General features: G+C 42.8%; 1 protein-coding gene across 1 annotated transcript in view; it reads right to left on the bottom strand.

The window, feature by feature from the left end:
* Window positions 1-3075: 3075 nt before the first annotated feature.
* Window positions 3076-26531, bottom strand: part of LOC126291951 (esterase FE4-like) — a 97879-nt gene continuing 74423 nt past the window's right edge. Inside the window, exons 9-11 of the mRNA XM_049986062.1 lie at window positions 15744-15876; window positions 4006-4135; window positions 3076-3639 (exon numbers count right to left, since the gene is read on the bottom strand). Coding sequence (XP_049842019.1) covers window positions 3486-3639; window positions 4006-4135; window positions 15744-15876 — 417 coding nt within the window. The 3' untranslated portion in view covers window positions 3076-3485. The remainder of the gene's footprint in view (window positions 3640-4005; window positions 4136-15743; window positions 15877-26531) is intronic.

The following is a 26531-nucleotide window of genomic DNA, read 5'->3' on the forward strand; positions in this document are numbered from 1 at the left end:
AATCAAATCCGTTCCAACACTTTGCAAGATTCTTATCTCTCAACTAACACTTTCCTAGTTCCTATCCCGGACGAGCACCCAGTTGTGAGCTATCATCCCAAAGATGTTCGGGCTCACATGCGGTTCCTCTTCGTCGAAACGTCTTGGCTCAAATTCGTCTAGGGGTTGAACGGCATGTGTCGTATTACACACCTAAATTAGACACTTGTGACCCTTTGGTTAAATTGTCTGGCTAATGCTAAGTTTGCGAAACTGTATGAAACATACAATGTTAATATAACACATAAAAACAGTAATAATAATATCGGGATCCAAATTAACGATTCAGAAAGCAAACTAATAGCGAAAGTGGTCACATTTAGAATTGCTATTACACTCGAGCGCATATCCATTTGACACAATTCGACCATTCACAATCTCATCGCGAATTACAAGTCCAATACTCCACCTCGTTAACTTCCGAAATGTTAGAGTTCAGGTAAGGCGCGCGGCTGCTCACCGCTCAGACACTAAGTCCCGCGATACCTCACAACGCGACATTTTCTAAGTCGTTTCACTTCCTACCTACCTAAAGACCGACCGTCCGCTTTCGCATCTCCACCAGCACTGTCTCTCTGCCCGCCCCCGGCCGCGTTTCCCGCGCGCCAAACATCTTCACTCAACTGACTAGGGCAGTTCCCTTTCCTGAAGCTATCCAACTGATTGACTACAGCTTATTCTACATTTACATTTTAACATATTTAAATAATCAAAGCTTGACCACTTTCACGTTCTAAATAAAGTAACATTGATATCCATTACATAATAAATGTTCTTTTACGTAAAACCAATACGGTTTCCTTCTTAGCTTTGAATGTCATGGCCAGTAGCCTGGCCCCAAGGCGCTTTCTGATAAATAAATAAAGAACAAAAGTAACTATTATGCACTAAACTTTACAACAAATATTCTATTACTTAATGATTGAATAAGGTGTCATGCTGTCATCGTTCAATGTGTTTTTACTGAGGAAATGGTGTCGGATCTTAACTGAAAATACTGATAATTTAAATTTACTATACCTTTCAAACAAATAAAGTTACAGACTTGATATTTACAATATTTGTCATTCTAATGATGCGCTTCTATATGAAATGTCGATCGTTAAGATCGACCAAAGCTTTCAGATTTTAGCATTCAGGTCTTTGTTACAAAACTTGTTAATTTCCTAAACAATTATAGACATGATCAATATTCAAGTTCTATTGGGATCACCATGCAATTTTATGAAGGGCTGTAGAATAAAATCACTATGGCTTCATTCCCTGAATTACCACAGAATTAAATAATTTTCATGCATGTTTCCCTTTATGGCTGGTCGTAGGTCCGCCATATTGAACACTGCTATGTCTCCCTGTCCACAAGCAGCTTCTACGGAGTTTCCCCATGACGTAGTGTCTCGTCTATCTCTCTCGCACACTACAGCACATATCCCTCATCCAGCATAGTAGACGCCTGTGAATTTCTCCATCTCGTGGCGAAGCTGCGCTCTTTGTGGCACACAGTCCTGGACGACAGGGTTCGTTTGTCAATTTCTGAAGGCTGACTCTTTCGACAATTTACTTAAATGAGAGCTAAATGCTCGTTATCTCACAACATCGGCGGTAACTGCCTAGTCCGGCTACTGCTAACCTCTGACCACCTCTTTATGATGACGCAGACCGTTGCAGGGAACCCATCACTCATCCTCGGTTGGCAGTCGTGAACGCGAAGACGTTAAGGTGTGTTATGTGCACAACGCGGCGATTCTCCCTCCTGGTGGTCAGACGTGGTCGGTTGGAACCATGGCGACGAGTGTGCCTGCCTGTACCCATGTTGACAACTGTCAATATGAATCACACGAAACTCTGGATATAGCTCGATTCGACCATTTGGTCAAATAAAGACCCAGAATGTGCTGAAATGCTGTCGCACACGAGTATGTGGCATCTCCGTGCCCTTTGCATTTGTGTTTTTTTTCCTTTATTGGATTTCGATTTCCCCTGAAGGGGGCAGGCTGGCAGCAGCTTAGTACGCCGCTCTTCAGCCTAGAGAATTTTTAAAACATAAGAAGATAAGAAACAATAAAAACAGGTGATAAAACAGTGACATACAATGTAAAACGGCGGAAAATTGTGGAAAGTTAAAACTTAATAAAATACACAAGAATCAAACAGGGAAAGCAGTAGGCAGACAATTAAAAAACACAGCGATGGTCTGGATTCTGTTCGCAAGAGATAGAAAAATCACACCCTTCGACCGCATGATGTTCATTCGCAACACTTCGGAAAAGACGCACAACACTTGCCAGTCACTGGGAACACTGCACTAAAAAGTCAGCACGAAGATGACACACCACCGGCAAGGGCAGAGGGTGGGGATCGGGACCTGGACAGATGAGGGGAAAAATAAGGGAGGGGGGGAGGACAGGAAAAACGAAAGGGGGGGGACCAACGAAAGGGGAGGACTCAGTAGGGGGGAGCAGGGCAGACGCGAGAGGGAATGGGGAAAGGCAGAGGAAGGAAATGCAAAAGGACTCGGGGAAGAGAAGGGAGGCAGAGAGAGGGTAGGCAGGGAAAAAACAGGATGAAGGAGGGGGGAGGGGGAGGGGAAGAGGGAGCCTGGGAAAAGGACAGTGGGAAGGAGGGGGGTGAGGATCAGTGTTGATAGGATCGATGAATGGAGGGAGAGAGCGCATCATCCAGGAGGGGGTGTTAACGGAAGCCACCTTGGGAAAGGAGATAAATGGTGAAGAGATGGGGGGCAGGGGGGACACAACAGTGAAGGCACGGCAGAGGGCGGGGGTTGGAGAGGAGAGGAACAACCAGGGGATGAGGGGGATCAAGGCGGTGGGAGGTGTAGAGTATGCGGATATGTTGGAGGAATAGGAGCAGATGGGGGAAAGGACTCAGGTTGTAGAGGATCTGCATGGGGGGCGGGTGCATTTGTGCTGTTCATGTCCCTTATTCATCCTACCAGGCCTGGTGACAAAAATAAAAATGAACAACACTAATGCACTCTCGTGGTGGGTAGACTTGTCACAAGGAATTGCAATGCTAATCACTTACATACTTTTTAATAGTCATCTTAAATCTCACAAGTAACGATTATTTAAATACAAAGTATATATTTTTCCATACACATAATTTTACTGACATTTAATATATGAACAAAAATCTTCTTCTGCAACTGGAGCTCATAATGAAGTTTCATTGATGCAGGGAGAAAAACACAGTGTGTGCTGATGAAATCGAAATTAGAATGGAGCAGCAGCACAGAGAGACTCTCAGCAAGTTCTACATAAACATTAAACTAATGTTTTGTCTCAATGGGTACGATTCACTGGAATGTTGTTAAGAGTGTGAGCTGCATTTCGGCGAAGTGACTGGTAGATAAACGAAAGTGGACAGTCATTTGGTAGATAACAAGAGGGAAGAAATTCCAACTTTAAATGCTTCACATTGTAGGCCTATGGCAAAAGGCTGTGCCAAAATGTATATTCATTTTGTTTTAACTTGTGCCGAAGAGTTAAATTCGCATCGATGTTCAAATAAGGTGCCTCTTCTGTGGTGTATCGAGTCCAGTTTTGAGTAACTACAGAGTCCACATTAGGTGTTGGGTTCCTGAAACAAGCAATAAATCCGTTATTAACATATAAGACCAGTGAAATTCATTAATACTTTGTGGTCTGTTATTTTGATTTGCGTATTTAGTAGAATTCACATCATTTTTGTGTTTCTTAGTAAGATTTTTTACTGCATTTCTATGAACTACAGCAATGCATTGTGCACTATACTGAGATTTGCTCCCTTATTGAGTTAAAGACCCATAAGAATTACATAATATTTAATAGAGATATTGTCAATCAGCACGAAGTATGTACACAAAACTATTTATTAACTAGATAAACGTAGTGCCAGTGCTATACTTGGATTTATTCAGTATCAAAGTGTAATATAAAGCGACATGCAGCGTAACTGGACTCTTACCCGTATTTAGCGAAGTTTGTCCACATTGCAATGAGTCTGCTTCTGACAAGAGCGGCTTCAGATCCGTCTTCCAGTGTCTCAGCGCCTCTTCCAACGAACATGTAATTTATATCGTTGCTGTGATTGGCACCTATCAACGAAGTGAATTTATATTCCAAATTTTCCTAATCCAACGATATAAATATTACGTACATTATGTAAAGGATGTAAGACAGGGATGTAGTCTTTCGCCCCTGCTGATCAATTTGTTCATTGAAGAAGTAATGATGGAAATTAAAGAAAGGTTTAGGAGTGGAATTAAAATTGAAGGCGAAAGGATGTCAATGTACGAGTCGCGGATGGCATTGCTATCCTGAGTGAAAGTGAGGGAGAATTACATGATCTGCTGAATGGAATGAACAATCTAATAAGTACAGAGTATGGACTGAGAGTAAATCGAAGAAAGACTAAAGTAATGAGATGTTGCACAGATCAGACCAGCAAGAAATTTAACATCAAAATTAATGGTCACGAAGTAGTTGAAGTTAATGAATTCTGCTACCTATGTAGTAAAATAACAAATGACAGACGGAGTAAGGAGGGCATCAAAAACAGACTAGCAGTGGCAAAAAGGGCATTTCCGGCCATGAGAAGTCTACTAGTATCAAATATAGGCCTTATTAGAGGAAGAAATTTCTGAGAATGTGCGTATGGAGTACAGCACTGTATGGTGGTGAAAAATGGACTGTGGGAAAATCGGAACAGAAGAGAATCGAAATATTTGAGATGTGGTGCTACAGACGAATGTTGAGAATCAAGTGGACTGATAAGGTAAGGAATGAGAAGGTTCTGCGCAGAATCGGAGAGGAAAGGAATGTGTGGGAAACACTGATAAGGAGAAGGGCCAGGAAGATAGGACACCTGTTAAGACATGAAGGAATAACTCCCATGGTACTATAGGGAGCTGTAGAGGGTAAAAACTGTAGAGGACGACAGAGATTGAAATACATACAGCAAATAATTGAGGACATAGGTTGCAAGTGCTACTCTGAGATGAAGAGGTTGGCACAGGGGAGGAATTCGTGGCGGGGCGCATCAAACCAGTCAGAAAACTGATGACCCAAGAATAAATTATAATATGTTGTATAATCTGTTATATATGGTGTGAATATTATTAATATTAATAGTATTATATTATTTACGGCTGACATCTGAACACTAATATAGATTTGATGATTCTACATTGTACTGGTATGTTTGTACTTACTCATATGTTTGTTAACCTAAAAATGAGATAAAATCAGAAGTATATGTATCTATTTCTTTAGTCTATCAAAAAACTGCTAATTTCTTTGTCACGCAAAGCTGATAATAGTGTTATTATTTTGCCATTTAATAATATGTCAACCACTTACAAAAGAGTAACTCTATTATAGGTAAAAGCATGCGTGCCTTCTGTTTGAGCATTTTGATTTCATTCTTGATGAAAAAACTCTAAAGTTACATCGGTTTCACTCATAATTAACAAAGAATTTCTGGTTTATAACACACTTCAACCATGTAAAGAATGGCTTTTGAGTAAGCTAATTACTAAATGTCCTCTATTTTTTACTGTGCTTAAACAGGAGCCTTTTAAAGCATGCAATTCTTTACTGAAACCTGCCCTTACATATTTCAGTCTTCTATTATTCTCTGGAATATACCTGAGTTTGTTGTCCAAGAATTACTAACTGACTGACACACTGCATTTCAATGGTATATATATTACTATACTATTGAAATGCAGTGTACATTATTAATAACTGCAAGTTATCGACATTTTGTTCATTTGTCAGCAACAAGTAGTTTGTTATACAGGGCGTTATTAAGCTGATGAAAGCTGGTTCTATCTCGGTGCTAACGATGGCCGTAAGTTGGTTAGAAGGAGGCCAATTGAGGACCTTTACCCAATCTGTCTGCCTGCTATACACACTGGACTTACCCCTGAAGTTATGGTCTGGGGTGACTCTGTGACTATACCGTCAATGAAGTGGTAGGATGGGACATATGTCTTTAGCTCTGTTCCGTCGTAACGACAACTGCCGGCACGACGATCAAAAGCGGAAGAACAGAGAGGGCTGTCTGACGACGTCAGCCAATAGTACGCTGGCTAGGACGACACCAAGAAAGGATCGGCATCTCCACGAAGACAATATAAACACTGTGCCGCCCAGACACGGCCGGAATGGAATACGAGCCGTCATACAAACGCTACAGCAGTGACTTATGAACTGCATTGTTCTGCTTGCATTGAAATTGTCTACACCGAAGGTCGTCAATCGCAAACGACACACCTTTGTGAAAACGCAAAGTTAAGTATTGTCAATTTAAGTTACTGTAATAAACTCCATTAATACGATTTGCTTGAATTGTTGTCTAACGATCCGAGAAAACAGCATCCTAGGCATCCTATATGAGACGAGTGGGCAGACACAAACAGCTCAATGCGTAACTGACCGCACTCCATTCAAAACTGGGTAAGCAGTGAACTGCGTCCATTTCTCTGCTACATTCCCGAGTACTGTTCCATAAGGACGCTGTGACGCAATCACGTCTTCTGTCGGGATTTCGAACGGAAGTTTGAAAATGCGGATCGTGTATAACCCTAGTCCGATATGTTCGACAATTACTGGCCCGATGTAGCCGCCCGAATGCCGGAATTTGATGCCATCTTTCGCCCGTCCTAAGTTCTTGTCACAAGCTGCGTCGTTTGTCAGTCTGACGTAAACCAAGCTACTAACGATGAAGAGGTGTATTTCGATCATGTCTTCACGGGTATCTTCACTTCATCACGTAGGAATTGCTCAATGGCGAGTGCTTTTGGTCTCGCATGTTCGTTCGGAAAGGTGAACTTCAATGTCGTTTCACGGTAAGAGATGGCCATTCTATCGTTAATGGTAACATGCGCGAATATCTCTGTGAAGTAAACAACCGCAAGGCACACGCCGCGGCGAGGACACGAACACCGCTTGGCAGCCGACGGCAACCTGTAATTCAGTGCCACAGCAGAATGAGGTCACAGACAAGACGGGCAGGGGGAAAGTGGACTGCGTCTTCAGCAGCTTCGCATCTGCCCCTGTACGGACGGATTACTAGTGGCGCGAGCCTTCAGGGAGGCACTGCAACCCTATTACGACAACTACAAGGGTAGTTCGGGAAGTAAGGTCAGATAGGTCGGGAAACGACAGTAGAAATCCGATGAAGCTTTTTTGGGCAGTATCTCTAGTGTGCCTGTCGATCGCCGCACGTCACTCTTTTCAGTCCTGAGCAAATAGTGAGCACGTAAAAAATCCTAAGACAATACAATGATTTGACAAAAGTAATGGAACAGCGATATACAGTTATACAGATGCCGGTAGCACAGAGGTCGTTGAATAAGTAATGCCCCACATTTCTTTTAAAAAGTCATTAATATGCACAGTCAAACGTCCTTGGTGGTGCTTCACATCTCATGTTATTTCTATGCACCGGTGAAGTTTCGAACCGTTCTGGCAGATGGCAGAGCCGTGTTACAGCGTCAAAATGGCGTCTACATACGACGAACGTTACAAGCAGCGTTCTGTTCTTGAATTCTAGTGTGCAGAAAAAGAAAGCGTGGTGAACATCCATAAACGTTTGTGTGCAGTGAATGGCGATCGATGCTGCAGTTGATAGGAGTACAGCTGGGCGATGGGTAAAGAAAGTTACAGCCTCAGGAGATGCAGAAACATAGCTCCATGATGAGCCACGCACGCGACCTCCTGTCACAGCCACTGCTCTACACATGCTGAATCGTGAGGATGTCATTATTCGTGCCGACCGGCGCATCACAACTCGACAATTGCCTCTACAGTTGTCGGTCAGCATTGGAAGTGTGTCAGCAGTGATCGAGTCTCTCGGATATTCAAAGAGCTGCTCACGATGGGATTTACGAATGTTCGTAGCGGACCATAAGATTCAAAGAACGGCCATTACATCCAGTTCATGGAGCAGCATCGTCCCCATTCACCATTTTTCTGCCAGAAAAATCATGGTAACAGTCTTCTGGGATTATGATGGCGTCATTCTCGTGGATGTGATGCCAAGAGGGTCAACCATCAACTCAGAGGCATACGTGAAGACCCTAAATAAACTCAAGAATCGTTTCCGACGTGTTCGTTAAGACAAGAATCGAGCAGAAATCTTGCCCCAACACGATAATGCACGCCCACATAAAAGTCTGAGATCCTGGGAACACATCGCCAAATTGGGTTGGACATCATTGCCTCATCCACCCTCCAGTCCAGACCTGGTACCCTCGGACTTCCATCTCTTTGGGCCGCTTAAAGATTCTCTATGTGGGACACACTTTGAAGATGACGAGAGTGTCAGTCATGCAGTGAAAACATGGCTACGCGTAGAGGGCAAGAGTGTTTACCAGCAGGGAATATATGCTGTTCCACAAAATTGGCTTACGGCCATAGAACGTGATGGAAAAATAGGACATGGACAAGACATGTTGATGTACATTTTCGCCAGATTCTGACTTAACAATAAATATGTTCTGAGAAAATAAAGTGAAGCATTACTTATTGAACGACCCTCGTACAAGGTACACAAGGTATGAAAGGGCAGTTCATTGGTGAGTCAGGTGATTCATGTGAAACGGTTTCCGACGTGGTTATGGGAGCACGACAGGATTAACAGATTGTTAACGCGGAATGGTAGTTGGAGCTAGATGCGTGGGACATTCCATTTCAAAAATCGTTACGGAATTCAGTATTCCAAGACCACATATCAGAAGTATGCCGAGAATATTACATTTCGGGCATTACCTCTCACCACAGACAACGCAGTGGCCGACGACCTTCAGTTAATGACCGAGAGGAGCGGCGTTAGCACTGAGTTGTCAGTGCTAAGAAACAAGCAACACTATGTGAAATAACCGCAGAAATCACTGTGTGGAACGTACGGCGAATGTATTCGCCAGGACAGTGCAGTAAAATTAGACATCAATGAGCTACAGTAGGAGACGACCGTTGCGATTGCCGTTGTTAATAGCTCCGCATTGCCTGCAGCCCCTCTCCTGGGCTCGTGACTATATCGGCTAGACCCTAGATGGCTGGAAAAGCATCGCCTGGTCAGATGAATCCCAATTTCAATTGGCAAGAGTTGGCGGTACGGTTAGAGTGTGGTGCAGGCCCTCGAAGCCATGGGCCCAAGTTTCAACAACACATTGTGCAAGCTGGTGGCGGCTCCATACTGGTTTAAATGGAATAGACTGGGTTCTCTAATCCAATTGAACCGATAATTGACAGGAAATCGTTATGTTCAGCTACTTGAAGACCATTTTCAGCCATTCGTGGATTTCATGATCCCAAACAACGATGGAATTTTTAAGGACAGTGCGCCATGTCACTGGGTTTGAAGAACATTCTGGATAGTTCGAGTGAATGATCTGGCCACACAGATCGCTCGACATGAATCTCATCGAACATTTGTTAGAAATACTGGAGACGTAAACTGGCGCACACAATCCTGCACTGGCATCACTTTCGCAGTTATGGACGGCTATGGGGCGGCATGGCACAATATTTCTGCAGGAGACTTGCACCGTCTTGTTGAGTCCATGCCACGTCAAGATGTTGCATTGGGCTGGGCAAAAGGAGGTCGACACGGTATATTGGGAGTTATCCCGTGACTTTTGTCACCTCAGGGTAGTGTCTCCAGCCAAGTATGGGTGTCCGCTGCAAGTTTCGCATGATGTCATGCAACGTCACGACATAACGTATCTGTCATGCGTTTCCTTGTTCATGGCAGTTCTCGGTAGCACACTATAGAGGCAATTAGGATGCTCCTGCTGCGTTTTCGATGGGAAGTGTTTGATCACCTGCCAAATAGCCCGAACTTGACCCCGTCTGATGTTCATCTCAGTGCACATGAGCCGCTGTCTATTTAGACAACGCCGGCCGCTGTAGCCGAGCGGTTCTAGGCGCTTCAGTCTGGAGCCGCGCGGATGTGTGTGATGTCCTTAGGTTAGTTAGGTTTACGTAGTTCTAGGGGACTGATGACCTCAGACGTTAAGTCTCATAGTGCTCAGAGCCATTTGAACCATGTAGACAACACTTTGGCACAGACAGCGAACTGCAGATCAGCGTTGAGAAGTGGTGGAAGTGGCTGCCTTCTATGACGAGGGTATTTGGAAAGTTCGTACAACGCTAGGACAAATGTCTTAAGTCGGAGCGGCGACTGTGTAGAGAGGTTGCTGGAAGGTGTAGCGAGTTGTTGCATATAACATTTCTGATTTTCAGTCTGGTATCCATCTCGTGACCGATCGGGCCTTACTTTCCGAATAGCCTTCGCAGGGCGTTGGCCCCGGTCCAGAACCTTCTGCGCGACCCACTAACGCTGACTTTGCCGTGACATCAACACGGAGAAGCAGTATTTAAAGACGCACGAACTAACTCGTCATGATGGAACAGCTGGGCAGTAATGTGCCGCCGAACCTGCGCTACTCTTCGCCGCACCGATGACGCAGACGCTTCTGCCTTAGCAGGGACACGAGCCGCTGTTTGTCGTCTGAGCATATGGGCCCCAAAAGCACTCTCACAGTTGGCGGCCGTCACGGGAGTACGACGAGAGGATCCAGCCCTCTCTACCTTCGCCTGGGTGCAGGCAGAGGACCACTGCTCTCAGAGCCCTTGGGCGTGACACAGCCTGACGTCCTCGCAGCAACAGCCGCCGGACACACCGTCAACTGGAGCACGGCGACGCAAGAGCGACCTCTGCAGCGGAGGCTCAGTCAGCAGGAGGCCGCCGCAAATGGAAAACGCGATCGTATTCACTGCGCCACCAACTAATGATTGTAAACAAGCCTCGACAAAGAAGCCATTGTAACCATCGTCGGGCCGTCTTCATATGCACAACATCCTTCCTCAGCAAAGAATCCTAGCCCATATTAAGCTGTGTCATGTAATGATCGTATTCAGATCCGACTAACAACCTGCTGTGAAAAGTCAGAATTATACTCGTCCATAAATGACACCCTTACAAAATGCAGGTGTTACATCTTACTGAGGACGATGCAGATCGGTGTTCAGTCTACAATACGGCTGACATTCAAGCTGGACGAAAACCGTCATTCCCCCTGTAAGGTACTGTTTATGAATGAAGCTAATTCCTATATTAACTATACGTAAATATACAAAATCGCAGATACTGGCCATATGTCGCTCTTCACTGGAAGCATCCATCGAATTAGATGGCACATCGAAAGCGATGGTTTGTTGTGAAACACGAGATTCTCACATTTCTGGACTCCGCTGCATTCAGACTATTCTAACAGCAGCTCGTTATCTGAAGTCAAGCCGCCCGATGTGGCCGTGCGGTTCTAGGCTCTTCAGTTTGGAACCGCGTGACTGCTACGGTCTCAGGTTCGAATCCTGCCTCGGGCATGGCTGTGTGTGATGTCCTTAGGTTAGTTAGGTTTAAGAAGTTTTAAGTTCTAGGGGACTGATGACCTCAGAGTTCCCATAGTGCTCAGAGCCATTTGAAACATTTTATCTGAAGTCAGACTAATATGTGGCGCCATCTCTGCCATCTGAAGATAAGAAATTTCCATCTTTCTTTCAACACTCCTCTTTACGACTAGCAGTCAGTGCGTAATTGCATATCCAGTTTCCACCTGGGAGACAGACTAAGTCATAGAGGACTGGTGGAGTGGCCGCCAGGTTCCCTGGATTTACGTGTATTAGGTTTCTGTCTGTCGGAACACGTAAGGGGTGATCAAAAATTTCCCGTTTATGATCGTTGCTGCAGAGTATGTGCAACCGCGACCTTGATGTGGGAACGAAGCATCGACTTGTAGCCAAGGAGTAAGTGAGGCCATCGAATGGAAACGTTTTGATCGCCTCTTATAAAAGGCACGTGCGCGTGACATGAAGATCAGATGGCTTGCAAACCTCGAGGAGAGGATTCTTGTGTTTGTAGCCGCATTCTGATATATGTGTTGGCTAAAGCGCCTGTTGTTGTGTGCACAAAGTACGTCAGTTCTCTGTTGTCCAGCACGGGAGAAGGTAAATACGCATTATGAGAACGTTGCGCTTACCACATACACTTAGCGTTCAACGTAAAGGGGACAGAATCTCTCCCCTAGCACAGAAAATATTTATTGTGTTCAAGGTGGACCGCTAAGCACGCAGTCTCGTCACAGGGATAATTAGAATGAACAGAAATTTAAGGCAACACAGATTAAGATACATTTAATAATAATTTATTAAAGATTATTTACAAATACTTACCTTTAGAATGATAATGAGGATGATACAGCGTGATAAAAAGTTATAATTACCACAAATACAACTATGAACACTGGCCTAATTGCATCTCGTGGTCGTGCGGTAGCGTTCTCGCTTCCCACGCCCGGGTTCCCGGGTTCGATTCCCGGCGGGGTCAGGGATTTTCTCTGCCTCGTGATGGCTTGGTGTTGTGTGCTGTCCTTAGGTTAGTTAGGTTTAAGTAGTTCTAAGTTCTAGGGGACTGATCACCATCGATGTGAAGTCCCATAGTGCTCAGAGCCATTTGAACCATTTGAACTGGCCTAATTTGCGATTCCACTGAAGAATGGCTAACTAAGCCAGTAGTATGGCCAATCTGGTCCTGCTCGCGGTGATAGTACGAGATGTGTTCCACAGGGATACGTCATTCATGGAGCGCCATTTGACTCACAACCAGAGATGCAAGAACGTAGTAGAGCTTTGGTCAAACCGTAGGTGGCGGTATATTGCTTGACGTGTAACCCGTATTATACAGCACAGCCCGTTTCCCAACTGCTGTCATAGACAGCATGGAGTGCGATCATGAAGGACAGCGCTGCATGACACATTGTGGAAGGAGGGTGTAAATGCAGCCGATATTCACAGACCATTGGTGGCAGTATGTGGAAAGCGTGCTCCATCGCAAAAAGTGCTCTTGGAACAGGACAACGCTAGCCCCCAAAAAAGTCGGAAAACCACGGCTCCCATTGTTGAAATGCGGTTCCAGGTACTGCCACATCCGCCGTATTCTCTCGATTTGGGCCCGTTAACATTTATTGGTCATTCTCGAACCACTTTCTTGGACTCTGCCACATCCACCGCAGGATAGCTGATCACTGTTCCTGGAATTCTGCTACAGGATATATGTACAGAGGTTTCTCCACAGCCCCGAATAGATGCTGATCAGAAGAAGACTGCGGTGCGTGTGTCAGCGCCTGGAATCCCATTTCAGTGACGGCAGCCATGATTTTCCTACTCATATGGGGACGAGCATTGTCGTGTTGGAAGAGCACTTTTCGGGACAGTGCACGTTCTCCACACACTGTCATCAATCGTTTGTGAATCTCCATAGTGTTTACACGCTCCTTCTTCACAAACCACATCATCCAGCGTTGTCCTTGATAATCACTCTCCATGTCGTCCACTGATATGATGACAGCCGTTGGGAAATGGGATGTACTGTGCAAGGATTATTCTTCTGCTACCTATAATTAGCCAAAGTAGTACATACTAGCAACTGCCGCAGTTAGTCGAATGGCGTATATAATTATGGGAAAAAAATATGGCGCAAATCAGTATGTAAGTCTTGGTACTGTCTGTTGAGACACACACACTCTGACACTCGGTGGAGGCAGTGAAAATGTCAGATTATACAGAAACTGACTTACGAGGAAGCTGTACGTCCCCTTAAATCCGCGACTGGCGGATGAATGTTTATTTGCGAACTATTTGCGTGACGTCAGGCGGAAGCACAATACAGACCCTGTTATAGGCGCCTTCTGTGACTTCAAACCATATCTATGGCGGATGTAGAGGACTATTTGAAAAACTTTTTCCTGAAGCAAAACATAGTCCGTTATGTGCGCACTCTATGAAGTGTGACCATAACCATGTTGTGACACACTGTATGCTGGCCTTGCCGGGTGGAGGCCGCGGTGTGTTTGACTGTGTGCCGTATCTACTGGCGAACACAGCAGACAACATATTAATAGTGGGCAGCGCTCACTCATCGTCTATAGGTTACGTCGTGAGATACTAAGTGAAGCAAAGTTGAGAATTCAAAAGTGCTGCTCTACCGAGGAAGCGGTATTTACTTTCACTGAGCACGCAATAAAACAATTTTAAACGGTAAATATCACGAGTTCAGACCTTCTGTGGCTTATCAAATGCATTCGATTGTGTCTATCATTATATTTTATTCCATACCATAAGTTTTTACTGGGCCCATGATTCTGCAGATACCTAGCTTAGTTCCTGCTTAAGGAAAAGGAGGATAAAAGCTACATCAGGTTGTCTGAGTAATGCAAACAAGGACACTAAATCATTTTTTTTGGGAGAAATGACAATGGACGTACCACAGAGTTCAATAATGGGTCCATTACTGTTCTTACTCTATGTTAAATTAGTCCTTTACTAGATATACAAGCATTATTGTGAAGCTGATCAAAGAAGCATCCACAAGGAAAGTTGTAAATAATAATAGTTTTTCTCAAGTTATCAACTGGTTTTGCACAAACGAACCCCCTTAAAAATGTTCAGAAAACAGGCGATTCAGTCTTGTTCGGTCAAAAATACCCTTCCTCATATGAATGTAGTTTATCAACGAAAAATAGTTAATAGGATAGAAAGTTCTGAGACTTCAGGTGCTCAATTAATGAAAATTGAAATTGGAAAAACCGTGTACCAAACCTGCTGTTTAGTTTCAGCTACTTCCGTCACAGGAATAATGGTCAACTTTGGGGACATTAAATTCATTAATTTATTTTCATTCGTTCTCCGATGTACTATGAGATAATATTCTATGTTGACTTTACACATAGGCAAAACGTATTCAAAATAATTACAAGTAATGTTACTAAATAATTAGGAATATTAACAGCAGCATTGCAGTACATATACTGTCTCATGAAATGTCGTGTCAACAGTCCAATGCAGTTTCAGAGTAATAGAGATTTTCACCAATACAATACTAGAAGGACAAATGATGTGCACTTCCTTCTAAAGAATCTGAAGTTAGAATAGAAAGGAGTGCCAATACTCAACTATAAAATTCCTTGCTAATCTGCCTATTACTCGTAACTGTCTTTTAGGTAGTAGCAGAAGTGTTATCAAATGTATATTGAAGTTATTTATGTTCAACAATTCCTTCTATACTTTGGAGGTAGTTTTGAATATAAATAATTAATCAATTACAAACCTGTAAATTGTCATATATACACATGTGCCCATTTACAGGTTTGTAACTGACTAAACAATTTTATGTATGTGCAATTATTGAACGTATCATGGTATAACACAAAACAATATCTATCGCTGTGTGTCATTTCTGCATCTGTGGATACTCGGTACAAAGCACAAGTCACAAGTTCCCCATAGTTTGTGTATATAATTTCGCATCATAAAATTTATGGTGAATGTAATATGTGTAACATGGATCTAATATAGTAACAACACTCATCAAAGGGAAGGCCATGTTCGTGACGCCCACTATAATAATGTCATAGAGAATATAGTACATGGGGTCTACGTTAAAGGAGATAAAATTCCTGTCGCACCTGCGACTATTTCCGCTTATCAGGTGAGATGCATTTGTAGCACTGCCTACACTAGTATTAACGGGCCTGATGTTCTTTCCCGATTTGTTATCTCCATTTTTGCTCGAGTCATTTTGAAATTTTTATCAAAAGAGTAATTCTGTAACACTAATAAAAATAATATGTTATCTACCATCATATCCAGGATAAGCTGTGAGAGGACCAACGTAAGAGAATCGGTAATAGTAGACAGGCTGAGTGCCATGTTGTGCCATCCGCTGGACCACGAGATCAATCCCTTCGCCAAAAACCATGTCGCTCGTAAACTGCAAAAAAAAAAAAAAAAAAAAAAAAAGGTTCAAATTGCTCTGAACACTATGGGACTTAACATCTATGGTCATCAGTCCCCTAGAGCCTAGAACTACTTAAACCTAACTATCCTAAGGACATCACACAACACCCAGTCATCACGAGGCAGAGAAAATCCCTGCCACGCCGGGAATCGAACCCGGGAACCCGAGCGCGGGAAGCAAGAACGCTGCCACACGACCACGAGCTGCGGACCGTAAACTGCAAACATAGTAAACAAAGTACAGAAGTACACCCAATATGACACACAGTGCAAGCATTACCGTTAGGGTCCTCAGCTCCCTAGTTCTCAGTCAGCAAAGTCGGTAACCTGACGTCAGCAGCGTTTATTTTCCAGTCAACAACAAAATCCATGATCTAACGTGCAGGTACAATTGTTGTACATAATATAGCATAACACAAAACATTTTCTATCGCTGTGGGGCGTGGTTTTCTGTCTGAGACAACTTCGCCCTCACTTCATGGTAACTAATATTTGGGACGTCAGTTCATGCATTTGCTCCATGTACTTTCTCAAGAAAAGGTGGGGATGATTTATGAGAACATAAAGCTAGATTATTATGGAATAGAAATGAAAGCATGACTTTCTCTAACATCTTTGATTTAATTATGAGACATACGTTTCATATTTTCTTCATACTTCAGGTGAAGATAAAAGTGTGTACTATGGTGGTAATTTTGTACTGCAAATTACAACTGAATAGGTATAGTTGTTATTCCACTGTATGGACTTCACCGCAGTTTGTTATACACTGAGGTGGCAAAACACATTGGATAGCTCCTAATATCGTGGTCGGACTTCCTTTTGCCAAGCCAGTTGCAGTAACTCGGACCTGGCATGGACTCGACTAGTTGATAAAAACCTCCTGCAGAAATATTGAGCCATGCTGCCTCTACAACCGTTCATAATTGCGGACGTGTTGCCGGTGCAGGATGTTGTGCCTTAACTGACCTCTCGATTGTATCCCATAAATGTTCCAAGGGATTCACGTCGGCTGATCTGGATGGCCAAATCATTCGATCGAAGTGTCCAGAAAGTTTTTGATACCACTAGCGATCAATTGCGGCCCGATGACTTGGCACATTGTCGTCCACAAAGACTCCATTGTTGTTTGGGAAGTTGAAGTCCTTGAATGGCTAACAATGGTCTCCAAGTAGCCGAACATAACTATTTCCAATCAATTATCGGTTCAGTTGGACCAGAGGACACAGTACATTCCTTTTAAACTCAGCCCACACCATTATGGAGCCACCACCAGCTTGGACAGTGCGTTGTTGACAACTGGGATCTGCGCAGCACTTGAACCCTATCACCAGCTCTTACGAACTGAAATCGTGACTCATCTGACCAGGCCACGATTTTTCAGTCGCCTAGAGTCCAACCGATATGGTCACGAGCCTAGGGGAGGCATTAGAGGCAGTGTCGTTCCGTTAGCAAAGGCAGTCGCCTCGGTCGACTGCTGCCACGGCCCACTAACGCCAAATTTCGCTTTTCACCGTACTGCCCTGACAGATACGTACCTCGTGCGTTCCAGACAGATTTCTGCGCGTATCTCACGCAGTGTTGCTTGTCTGTTAGCACTGACAACTCCACACAAACCAAGGAACCACCAAATTCGTTTATCCGATACTACGCTTTTATCAATATCTGATCATTACTATGCTAAGATTGTACAAACTGGCCTTTCAAAAGCACAAAAATAGCTTCAACAGAAAACAAGATGGATTGAAATTAGACAAGTTGTGGGCCTTGGTACCAAATAAAACATACAGTGCCACCTCTTCCTCACTGCAAGCTCCATAACTCGCATCGAACACCGCGATGTCAGGCAATAACCTCGTGACGAACCGACTGTTGCTTGGATACGTATAAACAGTTCGGCATAATTACTTTGTCTGAGGGTGTGACTGCTTTTTGAGTTGTTATAGCCTCTGATGATGTCGCCACCACTGGAAGACGAAACGCTATCCAGTACTCGCAGACATGGCGTGGTGCGGACGTATGGCGGGGACGTGGCACTGTTTCAAGCCACTTCCATGTTCGCAAATGAAACAGTTCACACGGAGGTGCGTGGCGGAGACACATCGCTTCGTGGTCCGCGCAACGTAGCGACACGAGACGGAGACGTACGAGGATCGCCTTACTGTTTTAATTAATCTTTAGCATCAAAATGCGAGATGATGTAGTGCTACAACCGTCTCAATAAAACTGTTCCTTTTCGCGTCAAAAATTAAAAACCACTGTTTTGGGATTTTCGCGTGTTCCTTGCTAAGCACTCTTTCTCATTTTAGGAAACTATTCCTTAAAATAAATGTAAAAAAAAAACTTCTGCATCATACAGTCTGACAGCACAGCTTGATAGTGAACTGGTCTTCTTTCGTTAGTTCCAATAGTTATTGTGATACTTCGCAATAAGTAAGCTACAGGAATATTTTGAAAACTTCGCGGTGACGAATGTGGTCGTTGGCCAGTTTACTTTTAGGTGATCTTAGGTCATAGATTGCTGTATAAAAAATAAAGCTAACATATCGATATTGTTTTTAACGGTGGAAGGAGAGCGATACCTCTGTCCAGTCCCGAGCAAATAAAGAGGTATATGTTGACATTTGGACGTGACGAACTACGACACGCCCAAATCGATGTTACGCCCGAACTCCATCCATATATTTGGCTCGTGATTCCCTTTCGTATGTGGTTTATGAAGTCAGTTAAAATAATATTTTCAGTTAACATTGCAAATCTCAAGCAGAAAGGTACGCCATGTACCACGCCCAAATGTCCAAAAAACGAAAATCACCAAAACAGTATCAGTTGGCCTATTGTCTGTCACGTCTTTAATAATCAGGAATCACAAGGCAATTACCTGATGTTTGACCGAAGTTCCTTCTACATTTGTCGATGTAGAAGATAACATACTTTATCGTCCCTACCAGTAATCAGTAATCTAGTAATAAACTTCGTTCAATACTGCATATTATTCTACTTTTATTAATAGGCGCTGAAGTGGGACTGATTCAAATGCTTTCCGGAATTTAAGAAGTACACCGTTCTCCTGACTTCCTTTATCCACGGCTTTCGGGATGTCGTGTGAGATACGCACGAGTTGGGTTTCGCAGGACTGATGTTTCCGGAATTCTTGATGGTTGGGATGGAGTAATCATTCTCTTCAAGATACTTCATCACGTTTGACCCCGAAATACGTTCTAGGATTCTGCAATAGATAGATATAGGCGATATCTGACGCTAGTTTCATGATTCACTTGTGCTACCGTACTTGTAAACGTGTGGTATCTGCGATGCGCTTCCTTGCAGCCAATAGGCTCAGTTTTCGTTCGAGAGATCTATGGTATATTATGCTTGGAAGAGGGACTAACTCAGCTGAAATTTCTGTATAGGATTTGGCAGGCTATAAGGCGTTTGGATCTAGGCCAATTGTAATAACCTGAACTATTTCTCAATACCATGGACATTAATGTCTACACCTCTCATCTTTGCAGAAGTGCAACGATTACATTGGAACCGGCCCACTACTCACATATATTAATTTGCAAAAATAAAAAAAATAAAAATGAAAAAAGAAATTCAGCATTTCTACTTCCGCTTTGCTACACTCAAGTTTGATTCCTCTCACATCCATGATTTTCTGGACACTAACTTTGGCACCAGTGTGAGCTTTTATATGACAAAGGGCTTGCTGCAGCAGTAACACCAACTTCCCTCATATCACTGAAGTTAAGCACTGTCAGACATGGTTACCACTACGATGTGTGACCGTCCGTTTCTGTGGAGCTCCGTTGACAAGTGGAGTGCGCTCAGTCCTTCTGAGGCCAATAACGTATTTTATTGTTTTCAGCAAATCGTCTTAAAGATTAATTATGTTATTTTATGCTCAGAACATGCTTTTCCCACTTTTATGTCAGTATAAAAAAACTGAAATGAATTTCAGATATTCTGAAAGCCCGCTAAAACGCTCCATTTGAATCATGTGATGTCTGTGACGCTGCTGGCTAGCTCACTGGTCCTACTGTCGTCAAGCTTATTCATGGTGATACCTTGTTCCAGACTTTAAGTTTCGGAAAATAGGCTACAAACGGTGTGCAGTACCACTTTGGACTTAATCCATTTATAAAAGCTCCAAAAAATTGTTTTTGAGTGTTCCAAGGGATGTTGAGATGTGTCAAACGTGGTTGCAATGTACTGGCAAAATATCATCATCTTGTTGCACAAGTTCCCTAACTTAAGAAATGTCTTGCACTTTTATGTTAACATTAATTTACCTCCGAGGTATGTTTTCCCACTGTTGAAAGAAACGACAAAATTAAACTTGCAGTGACAATTGGGAAAGTTTACTTTCGTTATATCCAATCTTGCGTGCAAGCTTCGGCAGACCCGTTGGGAAGTATGGTTGCGTCAGGTGAGCTGCGCGGACTTAACGCTGTTTACATCGCTCCGCTGCTAGCCGAGCGCCGAGGGGCATGGTGAGTAAACTTGGTGCGAAGAGCGGTTGCTAGAACCTGTCAGATGTAAGTAATATTGACGTAACGATGGTATCCCACATCACACGCCCAAGACCTTTTGAAGCAGAGACGTTTCTGCTAGATGTGGTCAAACGACTGGGATATATTTGTCAATAGTAAGTGGCACGGTCTATCTGAAAAATAATAAAAACAGAATGCTGTGAAAGAGTCTTAGCCTCAACAGGAGGACGATTTACATTCAGTCTTTGTGACAGGAATATGGCGGAAGTAACAGCAGAAATGGCGAGATTCGGGATCAAGACCATAAGGATCTTTGAACTTCCATTCGAAGTGACTCCAGAATAAATCAGTTCAGTTCTAAACATGTGTGGCACAGTATTGAGTAACAGAGCGGAAAAATGGACACGTTTCCAGATCTTACCTAAAGCGTGTTACACAGGTTAAGACTGACCACCAGCGACATGTCTCCTCATATATTAACGGCTTTGGATGTAGAGCGATCGTAGTATATGAAGGGCAGCACATAATCTTTTCAGGATGTGGCAAGGAAGGACATGTATGATCTGAATGTGTCCATAAGAGGGTGTCAAAGTTTCCAGTGGGAGAAGCAGTTGCCCCAACGCAAATATCGACGTTACAAGTCGCTTACATTGGAACAGTCACGGGGACAATACAAATAGGAGGATCTACGAGAGATGGCTACTAGGAAATGTGTCACGCCAAAGGCGACAGAATCATCCATTGAATCAATGGAACAATGGGCAACCAGCGGTGGAGTAGAGCAACTCAGAGATGTATCTGTTGAACAAGTTGGGCGACAGAAGGTGGGACACCCGAAGCTGCCGAACACGAGCACGCTCTCAGATGATGACTGCAGCGTCACTAGCAAAATACAAGAAATAGCGAACCAAACGGCAAGGAAAATGCGTGAAACAGTGCAGAGAATCGGCATCACCTTGGAGGAACATTGGACGCCTACCAAGACGTAATCCCACCCCAGGGGGCTCACAGTTCTTTCGTGAGTTCGTGCGTGGCGCACACGGGGCCCGAGATATTGCAGCCCATGCTTCCTTCCCTGGCTGTATTTCCTTCATCGTGCCCCTCCCTCTATATCCTCGCTCCTCCACCTCTGTCCCCTCCTTCCCTCTCTCGGTGTTCTGATTTGTGTTCACCCGGCTATCCATGTGGTTTCCTGTACTGATTGCAATTTTGCTCCTCCTGAAAGGCTGAAATAAGAATAACTTATATAAAAATTTTTTTAAAAAAGATGTTGGTAGAGCGGTGAACTGTAATGGTTAATAAGCAGTTGTCCATTGGTTCTTTGTTCAGATCTGTCCCGAAGCCATATTTTACCTTATTTGTAAACCTCTCAACAGTCTTGTCGTATAAAAACCAAATCACATTTACAACATTCAACAACACCGCTTAGAAACATAATATTGTTGAAATTTCGCTGTGGGCTACGCGCGCTTACATTTGCAGTCGCCGTCTACAAACATCGTTTCAAGAATTTTTAGTTAATGTGACCGCAGACTTTTCATTTCATTGGAAACAGTCCCTTATTGTTTAAAGTTTTATCATTTAATAAATGAAGTTAAGTTTGCTTCAGACACTGACCTTAGTTTCCACTCACAAATCCTCCGGCCCTAAGGTTTCTGTTGCCTGCGTGATGTACATGCGTGTATACCTCTCCGCGTACAAAATCTCATCACTTAACACCCTCTTGCACTGCGGGCGTGTGGTAGTACCTTCACCACTAGCAATGCTTTCCAGAAAAGTGAATTGTGTGCACGCAAATTAAATGCATTTACCCTCAGGTGTCCACTTCTCAGACTAAAATTAAAGCGAAGCTGTATATAATTCATCCTATCAACGAAACAACTGCCAGAATAAGTTCTTGCTAACTCTATTTTCACCTTTCGTGTAACACTTTAAAGATTAAGGATTCGAATTTTTTTAAAAGTAATGACCTTACCTGAATTTGCACCTGGAAACTTACGACCTGTTGACACAGTTCATGACTGCAGTGACAATGAACGATGGCACGTTTCAGACGTTAAGCTCATCTTAATTTATGAAAATGTATTTCACATGAATCTGATAGTCGACAATATAGATACAAGTTACAGACCTACTTGCAATACGCTCTCCAGTTCCTTAGTTTTGAGCAAGTTCAATTATGTTGCCGCGAGCAGGGAAGAAAATGCCCAGTCTTGCACATATCGCTTATCAACGAGTCAGCTTTCGGAAGGTTTCCCTACAGGCGTTCACAAAATTCCCTTCCATTGTTAGTCAAAAGTTGTAAATGGATTTTCCCTCACTAAGTAGCTAAAAACCTAGTAACTTCGACTAACACTCCTATAACACAAATATACCTCCGTCTTGAACCTAGTTTATGACGTCACCAGAGTTTCAGCCAGTAACAGAGCGTTTTCGATCAAGTAACCAAATCTTGAAATTGAATGATTTTTAAGCTTTAATTACATAAAAATAACAGGTATTTTGTGATAAAACTGACCGGAAATTGTATTTGGAGGAACTACTTGACTGGGCAGCAGTGGCTCCGGTCACGTAAACGCAACGACTGTACGCCCCTTCACGTATGCATCCAATGGCGCCTATTGGCTGAGGACAACACGGCGGTGCCGTTGGGAGGCTTGTTCAGTCAGAGTGTTTAGATAGCCTTTACACATGAACCGAATTTCTTTGGGTTTTGTGTGAGGTCTTTCGATAAGCTTGTGCTACGGTAGTCGTTAATGGTTTCATTAATTCGCCTTTTGACAGCCAAATGCATTTCATTCAGGATCTCGCCATCCACGCTTACTGTGCATTAGTCACAGTTCATTCAGAACAACATGTCATATAGTTCACGGTGACAAACTCAGCTAAATGACTTCTTGTTACCGTTTTCGGCATGTATCTGATACTTTTAACGGAAGAAGAGCTGGACATAGGCAAAATTCTTAATTTCCAGGCAAGACATTTATCCAGAAACTTTATTATTGTCAAACGAGACTAAATCTGTGTTCATTCTTTAATGAAATAACACTTAATTCCATGATAACCTAGTAGTCTGACAAGAAACCAAACCTACAAAGAGATGTACATCAATTATACAAACGACGTGCAAATTATAATATAAACATCTAAATGGAAAAATCCAAATGGCATTTAGGGTAAAATATCGGTGGGATCACAAACTCTTGTAAATAAACCTGTTTAACAAGCCTCACACTCCAAATATTTCCTAGGCTGCGTCATATAAGCCGGAAAGTAACAAAATTTTTATCAAAAAATGAAAAGCGAGTGGGTTTTATAAACTATGACAGTTTTAACATTACTCTATGCTTCTTAAAAGCGGACCGTTCGCCATGCCAGCAAGAACAAAATTCAAGCAGCAGAAATAAGAAGATGCAGTCTCTCAGATAAAACTCAAATAAAACAACAAAATAACTAAGTGTGAAGTCAATGCTAAATCGTAACTCAAGAAGTAAATTACCTTGGTTGTAACATGTTCAAATAAAAATCGTGGAAAATTATAGTTTGTTGTCTCGTCGATGACTAAGTCATTAGAGGAAGACTAGAAGCTCGCATTGTACACGGCTGGGGAAGGATGAAGTGGTGTCCGTTTTAAAGACACCATACGTCACTCACTATACAGTAAAACGAGTAAATATTGGACAAGGGGACAGGATCAGCACTGTATTTCTCTTCTTACGTTAGCATCACCGAATGCAAGTTGTTACGCGCGAACTTTGCCGTTTCCAACTTACGTACTGTCAACCAGATTCTAGCATAAATTGTTGCACTTTGAAATTGAGATTGTGGTGTGTAACAGTTTTCAGTGCAGTGTACAATTACCGTTAGTTATCTTCAGGCGCATTTTACGTCGTTGTACTAGCACAGAAGTGGTATGCATAATTTTCTTACTTCACTTATTTAAACATTAAGAAGAAATGTGAATATTGTTTGTCAGCGTTTCTCACGTGCACTATCGTCCAGTAAACTATTTACAGATACCTACGTACGTTGGGGGGGGGGGGGGGGGGGACATCAGATAATACCACCGACTTATAAAAGGATGTTCTTCGGAGGTGTAATTACGATATCAAAATCTTCAAAAGGCGGTTTCTACTGAGAGATCATGAAAAACTGTTGTATAGAAAGGCACCAAGGAAATTTAACATATCATGTTGAACAACAGAGAATAAAGTACAGTGCAATTAGTGTCGTTTGTCATCCTCAGAAAATCGCCTGATGGATAAAATTCTCAAAACAATTCTTTGGATGCCTTCCTTAGAGCTTTGAAGATATACTTCAGAACGTTCGAATAGGAGCGAAAAATAGAAAAAATGCCCAACGAAAGCCAAAATTAGATGTTGCTCCAGGAAAATCCATTTTGGGCACTGATATGAGAAGCAGAGGTAATGTAGAATCAGTGCCTAAAATGCCTGTGAATAATGATTTAATACCCAATGGCGAAGAAAGGGGCAGAATAAAGGAAGCTGTTCTAGAAGTGAGGTCTTTTATTCTTTTTGCTTATCCACGCATGATTGGAAGGACGGAACTAATTCGGCAGTTTATCGAAATCATAACAGAAGTGGGTACAATAGAAGTGGAATTCAGATTTATGCGTCCATATCAAGGCGGAAAATCGATGTTTATTTTTCATGAGATTCCAGATGATGATACTGTAGACAAACGCCAAACTGTAATGGTGTTGACGACTCTGAGAGAAGAAAAAGGGGGAAGTTTTTAGTCACTGGCGACGGTTTATGGTATGAGTGGGTTGTCATTATTAATTAAATATTTTCTGTATATGTGTACCATTTTTTCAAAATATGAGTCAAATGTTTTGTGAACACATGTAAAATATTTGGTAACGATATGTAAATCATTTTCTAAAGATGTAAACAAAATTCAAAGCATGCCTCTTTTTTAAAAAGATACATTGTGTCCGAAATTACCCGATTAGAGAGAGAAATATGGAATATTGGATGTTAATCAATGAACTTCCCAAATTACCCCATTATTCCGTGTAACGTCGAACAGTTTTATTGCTAGGATCTAGTTACTTAAATACTATTTTTAGTTAATGTACTTTTATCATATTATTCTTCAGTGTCATCACAAATATATTGCACTTTTTGATGCACGAATTTAATATTCTTTACAAAGCTACGTTAAAGAATATTAAAATTCGTTCCGGTATTGCCCCATCTTACGGCAAATGATAATAATAATGCCGTGTGACGAGGGCCTCCCGTCGGGTAGACCGCTCGCCTGGAGCAAGTCTTCCGATTTGACGCCACTTCGGCGACTTGCACGTCGATGGGGATGAAATGATGATGATTAGGACAACACAACACCCAGTTCTTTTTTTTATCTTCGTTGTATTTGTTCGTGGCGGACGTCCGATGACACCCGTTCAGGTTGTTCGTCGATCTGTTCACTCAGTTATTTTATTACAGAGGGTAGCTAAACCCTCTACCGTTCCGGCTTTTTTCACTATCTTTCACCACTCAGCTACCCGGGCCGGACACGGCAAATGATGTACGGAAACCACAGAAACCCTACATTTGCATGGCTAGACAGGCATTTTAACACCATTCAAGTCCACTTCCATAACTACTGCGTCTGATCTGTTGGTAACATGTACGAGGGGACTTCAAATGCGATTTACACATTATTATGGTAGACCAAGTAACTTTTATTGAAAGCTACATTGTAGTTGAGAGTGGCACAGGCATATGACAATATTTTCCAACATAGTCACCAAAGCTCTGTAAGCAGCTGTCGAAACATTCTACCAATCGTTCAGTTCCTCGACGACAGAAATCTGCTCCTGGTCACAGAGCCGTTCGAGAACTGTTGTGTGAAAGTCCTCAACGTTGGGAAATCCTTTTCCTCCCAAACGTTCTTTCATCTCGCCGAAATGGTGAAAATCGCATGGTGCAAGATCTGGGCTTCCCGATCACAATAGCCCACGTCTTCCTTGACTTGATCCAATTGTTGGCATCATATCATTACGGCTTGACGTGACATAGCATTTGTTGCATACTCGGTCAGAATTTCACGGTGAATCTGTTCGCAATTTAGACTTTTTTGAGCAGAAGAATCGTACAGTCGTGCG

The sequence above is a fragment of the Schistocerca gregaria genome, chromosome 1, assembly GCF_023897955.1.
Source record: "Schistocerca gregaria isolate iqSchGreg1 chromosome 1, iqSchGreg1.2, whole genome shotgun sequence".
In the NCBI taxonomy this organism is placed as follows: Eukaryota; Metazoa; Arthropoda; class Insecta; order Orthoptera; family Acrididae; genus Schistocerca; species Schistocerca gregaria.